The sequence below is a fragment of the Mobula hypostoma genome, chromosome 9 (assembly GCF_963921235.1).
Source record: "Mobula hypostoma chromosome 9, sMobHyp1.1, whole genome shotgun sequence".
Classification (NCBI taxonomy): Eukaryota; Metazoa; Chordata; class Chondrichthyes; order Myliobatiformes; family Myliobatidae; genus Mobula; species Mobula hypostoma.
In genome coordinates, this window is record NC_086105.1 from 47,190,834 (window position 1) to 47,204,743 (window position 13,910).

General features: G+C 38.3%; 1 protein-coding gene across 1 annotated transcript in view; it reads right to left on the reverse strand.

The window, feature by feature from the left end:
* pnpla8 (patatin-like phospholipase domain containing 8) overlaps nucleotides 1-13,910 on the reverse strand; it is a 97,060-nt gene that overhangs the window by 16,032 nt on the left and 67,118 nt on the right. The window contains exon 8 of the mRNA XM_063058234.1: nucleotides 8,016-8,210. Coding sequence (XP_062914304.1) covers nucleotides 8,016-8,210 — 195 coding nt within the window. The remainder of the gene's footprint in view (nucleotides 1-8,015; nucleotides 8,211-13,910) is intronic.

The window sequence follows — 13,910 nt, forward strand, 5'->3', positions numbered from 1 at the left end:
CCAGGCACAGATACTGGATGAGTTATTGAAATTGTGGAATGGATGAAGTGGGGAAGTCCAAAGTACTAACAATGGAGGAGGGGAGAGTTCCAATATTATAGAGAGATGATGCCATGGAGCAATCAACACATCCCCAAGCTGAGATCAGAAAATTCAATTCATAGCAGGAACCGGAATAACAACTTTTGCTACTTTGTGACCATCTTAACCAGTATGGTATTGGTAACTTTTAAACCCTAACTAAATCTTTCTGCCAGACATGGCAAAACCAATGATTTGAAAGATAGTCAAATCTTATGCTAGCAAAAGGTGGCTTATAGGTGAATATCGACAGGCATTTGACCATGTTCAGAATCAGGATTATTGTCACTGACATAAGTCTTGAAATTTGTTGTTTTGTGGTAGTGTAGGCATAACAAATTACTATAAGTTGTAATCAAAGTAAATAAAATACAAAAGAAGAACAGCAAGGTGATGTTCATGGACCATTCAGAAATCTGATTTCTAAACAGCAGAGAGGAACAACCCGTTCCTAAAACATTGAGAGTAGTCTGCAGGCTCCTGTACCTCCTTCCTAATGCTAATAATGAGGAGAAGGCATACCCCTAGTGGTGAGAGTCCTTCATGAGGGATGTCACCTTCTTGAGGCACCGCCTTTGGAAGATGTCCTTGATGGTAGAGAGGCCTGTGCCTGTAAAGGAGCTAAGTTGAAGACCCTCAGAAGTCTCTTTCAATCCCGTGCATTGGCGATTCCATCGAAGGTGGTACAATCAGTCACAATGTTCTCCATGGTACATATGTAGAAATTTACTAGTCTTTGATGACAAACTAAATCTCCTTAAGCTCTGAATGAAGTATGGCTATTGGTGAGCCTTCATCATGATTGCATCAATGTGGTGGGCCAGACAGATCCTCTGAGATGTTGACTCCAGCACTAATGTCTCACGCTACTGTGACAGAAATTAGCAAATAGCAAAAGGTCAGGAGCCCAGTCCTTTACTTATATATCCCAGGGTGACCATGAGCCCAATGTGATATACAATATCAAGGAATGCATTCGAAGGCACAGTGCATGTACAGTTACAAGAAAAAGTTTGTAAACCCTTTGCAATTACCTGGTTTTCTGCATTAATTACTCATAAAATTGGCCTGATCTTCATCCAAGTCACAATAATAGATAAACACAATCTGCCTAAACTAATAACACACAAACAATTGTTGTACTTCTCGTCAATACTGAGTACACCATTTGAACAATCACAGTCTAGATTCAAAAAAGTATGTGAACCTTTGGGATAATGCCTTCTACAAAGCTACTTAGAGTCAGATGTTCCAATCAATGAGTTGAGATTGGGGGTGTGGGTTGTAGAGGTGCCCTGCCCTATAAAAACACACACAGTCAGATTACTGACAGAGCCCGCTCTTCTCAAGAAAGATCTGCTTATGAGCACCATGCCTCAATCAAAACAGCTCTCACAGGATCTTAGAAGAATTGTAGAGATGCATGAAGCTGGAAAAAGCCACAGAAGCATTTCTAAAGACCTGAGCGTTCATCAGTCCACAGTAAGAGAAATTGTCTACAAATGAAGGAAATTCAGTACTGTTGCTATTGTGGTTCACACACTTTTTCCAGCCTAGACTGTGGATGGTTAAACAAAGTGTTCAATAAAGACATGAAAAGTACAATTGTTTGTGTGTTATTAGTTTAAGCAGATTGTATTTGTCTATTATTTGACTTAGATGAAGATCATACCACATTTTATGAGTAATTAATGCAGAAAACCAAGGAATTGCAAAGGGTTCACAAACAACTTCTTGCAACTCTAAATTAAATATATAGGATTGAAACAGGCCATTTGACTCTATCAATACCATCCTTCGAACACATCCTTTTTCATCAAAAGCCTACCTAACTTCTGCTTGAACACATTAATATAGTGGATTCTGGTTAACTGGGCAACTGGTTCATCAGGGCAGCCGTTTATTTGGGACAACTCTTAAAGGACAATAACTAATTGAGAAAATAGACAGGATTCTCTTTGTTTACTTTGGACACTATGCCACTTAATTGGGACAGGATACTTGCTGCCGAACAGTTTCTTTTCTTTTTCAATATTTTTTATTAATTTCTACATAGAATAATAGAGTCCAAGAAAATACATATAAAACAAAAGAAAAAATATAATAATACCAGATACATAATATTGAACATTAACGAACTCCTTACCCTATATTCATATAGATTAGATTAATTCGTATGTTAGAATATAAACAATTTTAGATTTAAAAGAATCTATACCCACTACCAAAGTCGAAGCTGTTTGGTAAAGAAAAAAAAGAAAGAAAACCTCATCAGATAATAAAATATGCTACTAACCAGCTTCTGTACTTTAACGAGAAATCAAAGATTATGAAAATAAATTAAAAACGGCCCCCACAAATTTTGAAAATCTTGAGTTAGATTCAGAGATTGAACAACAAATCTTTTCTAAATTTAAGCATGCCATAACATCCCGTAGCCACTGAGTGTGGTTAGGCAGAACAGCATCCTTCCACTTAAACAAAAGCATCCTCCTAGCCATAACAGAGATAAAAGCCAAAATGTGAAAATCAGATGTCTTCTAGATGATATCATTCCCTCCGACAATACCAAATACGGCAGTCAAAGGATTAGGTTTAAAATTTACTTTAAAGAGTACAGAAAAAGTTTGGAATACTTCCTTCCAATATTTTCCAGGACTTGGGCATGTCCAAAACATATGAATAAATGAAGCTTCTGCATTGTTACATCTATCACAATAAGGAAATATATCCGAATAAAAACGAGATAACTTATCCTTGGTCATATGAGCCGTATGGACCACTTTAAATTGTAGGAGGGAATGACGAACACATAACGATGAAGTATTAACCAATTTAAAAACTTCATTCCAAGTTTTTTCAGAAATTGAAGTCTGTAAATCTAGTTCCCAGATTTTTGATTTTGTCTGAAGAATCGTTTCTCATTCCCATCAACATATCATAAATATTAGATATTGAACCATTATAAAAAGATTTCATATTAAGAATTTCATCTAATACGTCCTTATCAGGACTATTAGGAAATGTATATATTTGAGATTGCAAAAAGTCTCTGATTTGTAAGTACTGAAAAAAAAAAAGGATTTTTGGTAAACTATATTTAGTTGACAGTTGTTTGAACGAAGAAAGACTTCCTCCAACAAACAGATCCTGGAAACACGTAATGCCCAATCTATCCCATTATTTAAAAACTACATCAGTCATAGAAGGCTTAAAAAGTTAATTTTTAAAAATGGGACTAGAAAGGGAAAATTCTCAATAGGCCAAAGTGACCAATAGACTAAATTGTATCCAAATCCTCAAAGTATGTTTGACTACCACATTTTCAGTTATTTTACTTAAGGATAAAGGAAGTGAAGATCCCAAAAGAGAGAAAATAGAACTTTTATTAACAGAGTTGGCTTCTGAAGAAACCCACCCTGGACAGTTCTCATGATTAATATAATACAACCAAACCGTAAGATTACGTATATTAGCTACCCAGTAATAAAACCTAAAATGTGGTAAAGCTAAACCTCCATTCTTTTTAACTTTCTGGAGATGGACTTTATTCAATTGAGGACGTTTATTTTTCCATATATAGGAGGATAAGATAGAGTCCAGAGAGTCAAAAAAGGATTTAGGAATAAAAAAAGGGGTAAAGCCTGAAAAAGGTATATAAATTTAGGTAAAACATTCATCTTAATAGAATTAATTCAATCAATCAATGAAAACGAAAGGGGCGACCAATTTGATAATGTTCTTTTTGTATAATTTAATAAAATAAGAAAATTTTCTTTAAGTAGGTATTTATAATTCTTAGTAGTTGTTAAACCCAAATAAGTAAATTGATTTCTTACAATTTTAAAAGGAAGGTTAATACCAGATTATTCAAAGGAAAAAGTTCACTCTTATGTAGGTTCAATTTATATCCAGAAAACTGACTAAAACAAGAGAGTAAAGAAAGTACAGAAGGTAATGAAGTTTCTACATTAGAAATGTAAAGCAATAAGTCATCCACATAAAGTGAAACTTTGTGGGTAGCACCCTTCTGTAAAATACCAGTGATATCATTAGATTCTCGAAAAGCAATAGCTAAAGGTTCTAAGGCCAGGTCAAAGAGCAAAGGGCTCAAAGGGCAACTTTGTCTGGTTCCACGTTGAAGTTTAAATGGTTTATAATTCTGAGAATTAGTAAGAACCCGAGCAGAAGGAGATAAATACAGTAATTTAATCCATTGAATAAAGTTGGACCCAAAATTAAATTTAAAAAAAAAATTTTAAATAAATAATGCCATTCAACCTGACCAAAAGCCTTCTCAGCGTCTAAGGATATCACACATTCCGATATCTCTTTAGAAGGAGAATAGATAACATTTAATAACTGGCAAATATTAAAATGGGAATATCGATTTTTAATAAAACCAGTCTGATCGTCAGAAATGATAGATGGTAAGGTATTTTCAATCCTACGGGCCAGAACTCTAGATAGGATTCTAGCATCAACATTAAGTAAGGAAATTGGTCTACGTGAAGAACATTCAATTCGGTTCTTATTTTTTTTTAAGGATAAGCGAAATAGCTTTGTAAAAAGATTGCGGCAACCTACCGCAAAAGACTCTGAAGAAACTGAACATAAATGAGGTATAAGCAAAGACGAAAAAGCCTTATAAAATTCTCCAGAAAATCCATCAGGACCTGCAGCTTTCCCTGAATGCAACGAGCGTACAGCCTCGGCTATTTCTTCATGAGAAATACATTGATCCAACTGTTTTCGGTTATCAACAGAAAGCATAGGAATACTTAATTGGTCTAAGAAATTACTCATTACAGTATTATCTTTAAGAGGATCAGAACTATAGAGTTTAGAATAAAATTTTCTAAAGGTATCATTTATTTCCAAATGATCAGTTGTCCTAACACCGTTTGCTTTATAAATTTCTTTAATCTGTCGTTTAGCGCTAGGAGTTTTAATTTGGTTAGCCAATAATTTACTTGTTTTATCTCCATGAATATAAAATTGACTTTTATCCATTAGGAGTTGAGTTTCAATAGGATATATTAATAAAAAATCATGTTTAGCTTTAATTTCAGCCCGTCTTTTATATAAAACAGGATCTGACTTCAAGGCATATTCTTCATCTAATTGTTTCAACTGAATGGCTAAATTAATTCTCTCTTTATTAGTTGTTTTCTTAACACTTGCAGTATAAGAAATAATTTGTCCTCTAATACATGCTTTAAAGGCATCCCATATAACAAGGCTAGAAGTCTCCTCCACCATATTCTCGTCAAAAAAGAGAGTAATTTGCCTCTCCAAGAACTTTAAAAAACCCTTGTCAGATAACGAAGTTAGATTAAAACACCAGAATCTATTTGCTTGAGGAAAACCTGGAAGATTTATGGATAAAAGCACAGGAGCATGGTCAGAGATAGCAATCTCTTTATATTCACAAGATTGAACTAATGGAATCATTTGGTTGTCAATAAAAAAAGTCAATTCGAGAATACGTATAATGAACTTGAGAGAAAAACGAGTATTCGGCTAAAAAGACGTGAGTTATCAGAGTTGTGTACGTGAGTTTCTTGTAAAAAAATTTGGGACCTTAGGTTTTTTAATATAGGCAAAAATCTTATTTTGTTTCAAAGGGTGATTTAACCCTTTCACGTTAAGACTAAGTAAGTTAATATTATAATCCATTTTATTACTATTTAAAAGAAAAGTTAAAAGGATAATCCTTGAGATGATTAATAAAACTAAACAATAACCTATTATTTAAGGTAACCAAGCAACAGGTTTGACTAAGAATCCAAAACAGCTTCCAGGAAAAAAAAAACCCAAGCACACTCCCCCCTCCCAAAGAGAGAAAGTCGACGCCTACAACTAATAGCATCCCCCCAAAAATTCTGCTGGCTTAGCTCCAAATTAGGATGTTCCAACCTAGTCAAAACAACAGATAATAAAGACAGTTAATTCTGATATCAAGAACTCTAGAGAAATAAGTATAATATCAAATAATATGGACACACAGAGTATTAGCTCATTAAAGTCTTATTCTCAAAGTAAAACCTTAAAAGGTTCAAAAAGAGAGTCGACTACAAGGTTCACCAGAGGTAAAATACACAATTATCATGTAAATTTTTGTTAAACAGCTCTAACATGACGCTTTTAAAATTAGCACACAAAGTATTAGCACACATTAAAATGTGGCCACTGGGAGATTCTGCTTTCTGTCCGCCAGAGAAAGCAGGATCTCCCAGTGGCCACACATTTTAATTCCACATCCCATTCCCATTCTGACATGTCTATCCACGGCCTCCTCTACTGTAAAGATGAAGCCACACTCAGGTTGGAGGAACAACACCTTATATTCTGTCTGGGTAGCCTCCAACCTGATGGCATGAACATCGACTTCTCTAACTTCCGCTAATGCCCCACCTCCCCCTCGTACCCCATCTGTTATTTATTTTTATACACACATTCTTTCTCTCACTCTCCTTTTTCTCCCTCTGTCCCTCTGAATATACCCCTTGTCCATCCTCTGCGTTCCCCCCCCCGCCGTCTTTCTTCCTGGACCTCCTGTCCCATGATCCTCTCATATCCCTTTTGCCAATCACCTGTCCAGCTCTTGGCTCCATCCCTCCCCCTCCTGTCTTCTCCTATCATTTTTGATCTCCCCCTCCCCCTCCCACTTTCAAATCTCTTACTAACTCTTCCTTCAGTTAGTCCTGACGAAGGGTCTCGGCCTGAAACGTCGACTGTACCTCTTCCTAGAGATGCTGCCTGGCCTGTTGCGTTTACCAGCAACTTTGATGTGTGTTGCCACTAGAAAATGCTGTTATTCCATCCACAGCCAGCAGGAAGTCCGAACAGTTTCTAACTAGCATTGGTTGCGTGCCGTGTGACCCTTAGACACTACACCATACTCAGAGCAAACAGTTTTTAAAAAGCGTTAGTCACGTGTGTTTGTGTTCAAAAAGCAGTGATATTTGTCACTGATAGTTGTTGAGAAATAAGCAGTAAGACAATTTTGAACTATTTTGCTCACTGTGGTTTCAAGCATTCAGGCTTGGAGATGCCAGAAATAGCCAGTAGTGCAAATGAAACAATTTCACTACTTCAACAAGTTAGGGACTATGAAGAGTTAATGTACTGACAATTATCTTGAACATTGCAAGGAAAATGAAGATTTGGAGCATATAATTGTTGAAAGCACTGTATGAAGACAGTTTATTATCTCCACTAGGTGTCTGGTCTGATTTTATTCATGTTGGATTCAGTTATTACATAATAATAATAATAATACTTGCACTTCAAAAGCAGTTCATTTGTTGTAAACTGCTTTGGAACTTGCTGGTAACATGAATATAAATCTGTTTGTTACTTCTTATAAAAAACGCAAGAATCACCAACCATGACCAAAGGATGCAACATATACCTGATTTGAATTTTTTATTTTGGTTCAGTTCAAGGGTATTTTTCCAAATTAGTAATTAACAAAATGTATGTAATATATAATTAATAATCAAAAGATCATCAGAGAATGTAGCAACTTTGTTAATATAAAGCACAACTAGTGAAAATTGGAAGTAAATAACATTTACAGTCTACAGCTTACATTTATTACGACTACAGGAAAATCTTAATTTTCTTTCATGTAATCAACAACAATTCTCTCTTTTGCTTCAGTTCCACTTGTACTTCTAACCTTTCAAATATGCATTCCACAAATAAACGTTAGAACTGATCAATAATCTATGTGAGCACCTGAAAATCACACATTAATGTCAAGGCAATACTCTGCACGACTGACATGTATTACTGGCATAGAATTTGATTGGAGGGAAAAAATGGACTTTTCAGCTTGACCTCAGCTTTATTCCCCTCCCATTTAAAAAATAAGAATTGGCTGAAACTGAAAAATCAAGACCTGAGAATTTAGCAACTAGCCATACCTGATGAAGGTCGCTGCCAATAGCATATTCTTGGAAATAGCCAGGTGCAGCTGAAGATGCTCGGATTGCTTGCCAGAGTTTAAACTGACACCCACCCATATAGTGCGATCTTACACCAGGCAGGTGATTATAGTTCCTGAAGACAAATGCTTTCAATGGTATCCCTTTGTTCACTATAGTGCTCACTGCTGCCACCTGTAAAGTAAACACTTTCATTATTAAAAAATATAAAGTATTCATTTATTTTTAATAATTCAACATGCTCATTGCAGCATCTTACCCTGGTAGACAAGGCAGTAATCTGCTGATCAATTTTTTTTAAGTGACTTATTTCATCATACATTTTTAGGGGTATAGGGGGCTCTGGACAGAGGTAGTACCTTTGATGTCTGGCATGCTGCTCCCTACTAGACAGGGTGGACAGACATCACTGGTCCTCATCCATCTCCTAAATCTCTAACGCGTTGGCTCCAAGCTCCAAGCGTAAACCGCTTCAGCTGGCAGGCTAAGCTACGTAAAGGGGTGGTGTTAACACAGCACCACTGGGTGAAAGATGTCACCGGCCGGGACAGAAAGGTTCTCAGATGAACTATAACGGCCATGTGTTCACAACCAAGGCGAGCCACTTAGTTGGAGGAAATCGGCTGTGGTCAAACCTGGAGAGCGATGGGCTCCGCCAGGTTTCAGATGCCCAAGACACGCCACATAGTGAGCACACCAAAAAGCTGGTGCAAAGCTTGTCATGACAGCGCCCCAACGACTCCACCAGCAGTTAAGGGCGCAAGAAGACGACGATGACGACGACGACATTTTTTGGGGTAGCTCAACTTCAGATTCAGACACAGTGCTAATATCAACAAATTCTTGGAAAAAAAGTACTGGAAAAACATACAATGACCTCCAACATGAGAAAAATAGAGCTGACAAGTGATCCAGAAATACCAAGACAAGTCTTCCACTATCTGTCAGATGCTTGCAGTCTCCCACTGAGAGGCCAGTTTCCAGCTCATGGCAGCACAGCACCTCTCCCTGCAACAGAGACTGGCTGCTCTGACAAGCCAGTGAGGCCACATCCACAGGTTCACCAGCTGCCACTCAAACAGCACATTGTGAATGTCTTCCAATTTTCAAATATTTAAAAATAATTTCAGGACAGCTAAAATTAGTTTTCATTTAAACTTAAGGGGCTAATCATATAGCCACAGATAAAATATGTAATCAAACTTAATTAAATCACCTAACAAGCTCTCCCTGCACCTTAATGAGCTTATTTACCAGGTCTGATGAAGCGGCGGAACAGGTATCCGCAGCCAGCACTCTACTGGGAGCTTGACTATGCTTCAGCCTCAACAGCAATGGGCAAAGTTGTGTGGATTTCAGAACAAGGTAGATTTATGTGTCACTTAGCTTAAATACTTGGTAATGCATTTTCATATGAGTAAAGCAGCAAACAATGAAGTTTTGACTTATTTTTGGCAATCACTTGGGATCATGGATGACTTGTTATCTCAGTCAGGTTCTAAAATTTCTGAGCAATTCTCGACAAACTACTCTAGACATAATAGTGTCTGGTGGGTTAGGTGGATAGGTAGTTTGGGAAGTGATGTGTACCTTCCACAAAGTCACACAGCATGGAAAGCAGGCCTTTCAGTGCAACTAGTCAAACCCGAACAAGATTTCCAACTAAGCTAGCTTCATTTGCTTGCATCAAGCCCATATCCATCTAAACCTTTCCTTTCCATGTATCTGTCCAAGTATCTTTTAAATGCTATTAATATACCTGCCTCGAACTTCCTCTGGCAGCTCATTCCATATACTGACCACTCTGGGTGGAAAAAGTGGCCCCTCAGATGTGCATAAATCTCACCTGTCTCACTTTAAACGTATGCCTTCTATTTCTTGATTCCACTACCCTGTAAAAAAGACTGCACTCACTTTATCAGTGCCCCTCAATTTTATACTCATCTGTAAGATTACCCTTCATTTTCTTATGTTCCAATGAAAAAAGTTCCAACCAGATCAACCTCTTTCCATAACTCAGTCCCTTGCATCCCAGCAACAACTTCCTGAATCTCTGAACTCTTTCCATCTTTATGACATCCTTCCTACACTAAGGTGACCAAAAATGAACATGTTTTCCAAATATAGTCTCACCAGCATCTTGTACAACTGTAACATCCCACCTTCTATACTCAATGCCCTGACTGATGAAGCATGCCGAAAGTTCACCATCTTGTCTACCTGCAACCTTCAGTACAATTACGTGTTTCCCTGAATACTGGTAGACTGTTCAAGTTCCCACAATACTTGTAGACTGTTCAAGTTCCCTGAATACTTGTAGACTGTTCAAGTTCCCTGTATAATTGTAGTCTATTCAAGTTTCCTGTATACTTGTAGTCTGTTCAAGTTCCCTGTATACTTGTAGATCTGTTCAAGTTCCCTGTATACTTGTGGTCTGTTAAACAAAGTACTTGTACTCGGTTTTACAACGTGCTCCATTCACTGTGAAAGTCCAACCCTCATTTGTTTGGGCTGAACTGAAAAGGTCGGGTACAGACCGAATCGAGGCAGCGGGGTCCAGGCCCTGGAGCCAGAGTACGTTAAAGCAACAGAATTCGATGCTTGGATGATGATTTAGGCACCAGCCCAAATGGAAAAGGTCAGAGTGTCGGGGCCTGAAGTGAGGTTCAGCTCAATGCTCCACTCTGCAGCAACCTAAAAGTCTGGGGACAGACTCTTTGTGAACTTCAGTTCAGAACGTTATTTGCTTGTGTTTATTGTTTCCATAATTTTTTTTCTCACAGCACATTGGTTTTTGACGGTCTTTTATTAATGGGTCTTTTGGATTTCTTTGTTTCATGGTTGCCTTTTAGAAGACTAATCTCATGGTTATATAATGTATAAATGCTTTAATAATAAATATATTTTGAACAAAATGCAATACCTTGCACTTACCACATTAAACTCCATTTGCCATTTCTCAGCCCACTTACTCAGCTGATCAAGATTCGTCTGTAAATTCTGATAACCACCTTCACTGTCAATGGCACAACCTATTTTAGTTGTCATCTACAAACTTGCTACCTATGACTTTAACATTCTCATCTAAATCATTGATATACAGTAGACTGACAATGGTTTTTGTGTGCCTTGACACGGAATCAGATTTATCACATATAGTGAAATGAGTCATTTGCGTTAACAACCAACACACCTAAGGGTGAGCTGAGGGCAGCACGCATGTGTCACCACACATTCCAACACTAACATAACATGCCCAGAATTCTTGGCAGAACAACACAAAGCACAACAAACAACAAAAGCAAAACAAGCCCCTTTCCTCCCATGCACCCACAAACATACACAATACTCCAACTCCAAGACAGGCCACTGGTTTCCAAGCTCAGTCATCGGGTTTCGACTTCCAGAGTTCCATTTGACCTTCAGGCTTCAATCCTGAGATAGTAACTCACATCCAGAATGTTCCTTCTTCACTTTAAGTGTTCATGGGCCAAGAATATTCAGTAGATAGCTGGGACGTTGCATTTTATTTCCAAGTTTTAAGAACGTTTTTACAATTATTTTCTTCATCCACCTGGTAGTTGTATCCAGCATCAGAAAACCATATTTTGGGAATCCAGCATTCAAATGAACTGGCCTGTTCAGGGGATGTTGATTGAGTATAATTAAGACTTCAAAATGGGATGTTAACCTGTGAGGGGCCACTGATGACTGGTTCATTTCTGCTGTCAATGAACTTGGAGAATTTTCCTCAAACTTGGTTGCCCACAGAAATAAATCTCCATTTCATTTTTTAAAATGCAGTCTTGATTCTCATGAGCCAAGGCCAGGTAGACAACACAGTCAATATCAATTCAGAATGGCAACAAGTAAGGCTGAATCAGTCACTTTTCTCAATCTTTCTCACTGCAATGCTGCACCTCACTTCCAATAAGTTTCCTGATAGAGCCATTGAAAACTACAGCACAGATGGAGTGAAGCTAACCAAGGTGACTACTTCAGATTTTTAGGTATTTATTTCAGGTAGCAGTAGTCATTACCTGGAGGGGGAAATTTAAAAAGTGGTACCTGTCAGGATTTTCTGTCCAGTTTCAGGTAATAGGAGCCTAAAAGAGGCACACAACTGTCAAATGTTAGTTGTAAATTGATTGGGTAATTAGGCAATTAGCAAAGACAATAAAAATAACTTGCATATAAGCAAAGTGGCCATTGTGTGAGTGGACAGGGTTAGAGTAGGGCGTTGAGGCTTTGGCTCAAGATACCTTAGTGATAAGAGACAGAGGCTAAGGTGAGGTTTTATTAAGTTCTCTTTCTTTCTTTGTTATTGCACAGGTTAGAGCAGGAATGGAACCAAGGATAGTGGTGAACTCCTCTTACATGATGTGGGAAGTTAGGGAAACCTCCAGTGTCTCTGATGACTGCACCTGTGAGGAATGCATCGAGCTGCAGCTCTTCACAGACTGTGTTAGAGAACTGGGGCTGGAGCCAGATGACCTACAGTTCATTTGGGAGAAAGGTTAATTGGCAAGAGTTACAGGAAGGCAGTTACTCCTAAGCTACATGACACAAGTAGCTGGGTGACTGTCAAGAGAGGGAAAGGGAATAGACAGTCGGTGTAGGGTTCCCCTCAATAACAGTAAATAGTATTAGATAATGTTGAGAGGGGAATGGCCTTGGGGAGGAAAGTCATTGCAGTCCAGTCTCTGGCACTGGGTCTAATTCTATGGCTCAGAAGGAATATAGGGAGAAGAGTAAGCAGTAGTGACAGGGGATTCACTAGTTTGTTGGATAGGCAGGAGATTCTGTGGATGAGAATGAGAGTCCCAGGTGGTATGTTGCCTCCTAGGTACCAGGGTCAGAGAAGTCTTGGATCGCGTCCATAGCATTCTTTGAGGAGGAGGAGGAGCAGTCAGAGGTCCTGAAAAGTGAGTTCAGAGAGTTAGGTGCTAAGTTAAAGTGGAGTTCCAGGGTGGCGATCTGAAGATTGCTACCCATGCCACGTGCTAGTGGGGCCAGAACAAGGAAGAAGGAAGTTTAACACATGTCTAAGGAGATAGTGCAGAAGGGAGATCTTCAGATTTTTGGCTCATAGGGCTCTCTGAGAGGAAAGGTGGAACCTGTACAAATAGGACAGTTTGCACTTTAACTGAAGTGAACCAATATTCTTGTGGGAGAGTGTGCTGGTGCTGCTCTGGAGGGGGCAAAGGGTGGGTGGGAGGGTTTAAACTGGAGTTTTAGGGTGATGGGAATCAAAGTGGCAGGTCAGCAAGTGGAGAGGCTGTGGGGATAGTGGTGGAACTAATAAGGACTAGCTGAAAAATGGCAGATGGAATTTAATGCAGACAGGTGTGTGATGTTGCACCTTATGAGGACAAACCAGAGTAGGACTTACAGTAAATGGTGTGACACTGAAGTGTGTGGTAGAACAAAGGGACCTCAGAATACAGATCCATAGTTCCTTGAAAATGGCATCACAGATAGATCAGAGATTTTGGTACATTGTCAAATAAAGTATTGTGTACAGAAGTTGGGATGTTATGTTGAAGTTGCTTAAGATGTTGGTGAGGCCAAATTTGGAGTATCATGTGCAGCTCTGGTCAGTTACCTAGAAGGAAGACATCAGTAAGCTTGAAAGAGTGTAGGAAAAAAATTTGCAAGGATATTGCAAAGACTTGAAGATCTAAGTTATAGGGAAAGGTTGAAGTCCCTTTGCACTTTGGATTTTTGAATTTTCCACCTGTTTAGAAAATAGTCTATGCTTTTGTTCATTCTATTAAAGTACATGAACATACACTCCCCGACTCTATATCACATCTGACAGTTATTTGCATATTCTCCTAATCCAAGTCTTTCTGCAGCCTCCTTGGTTCCTCA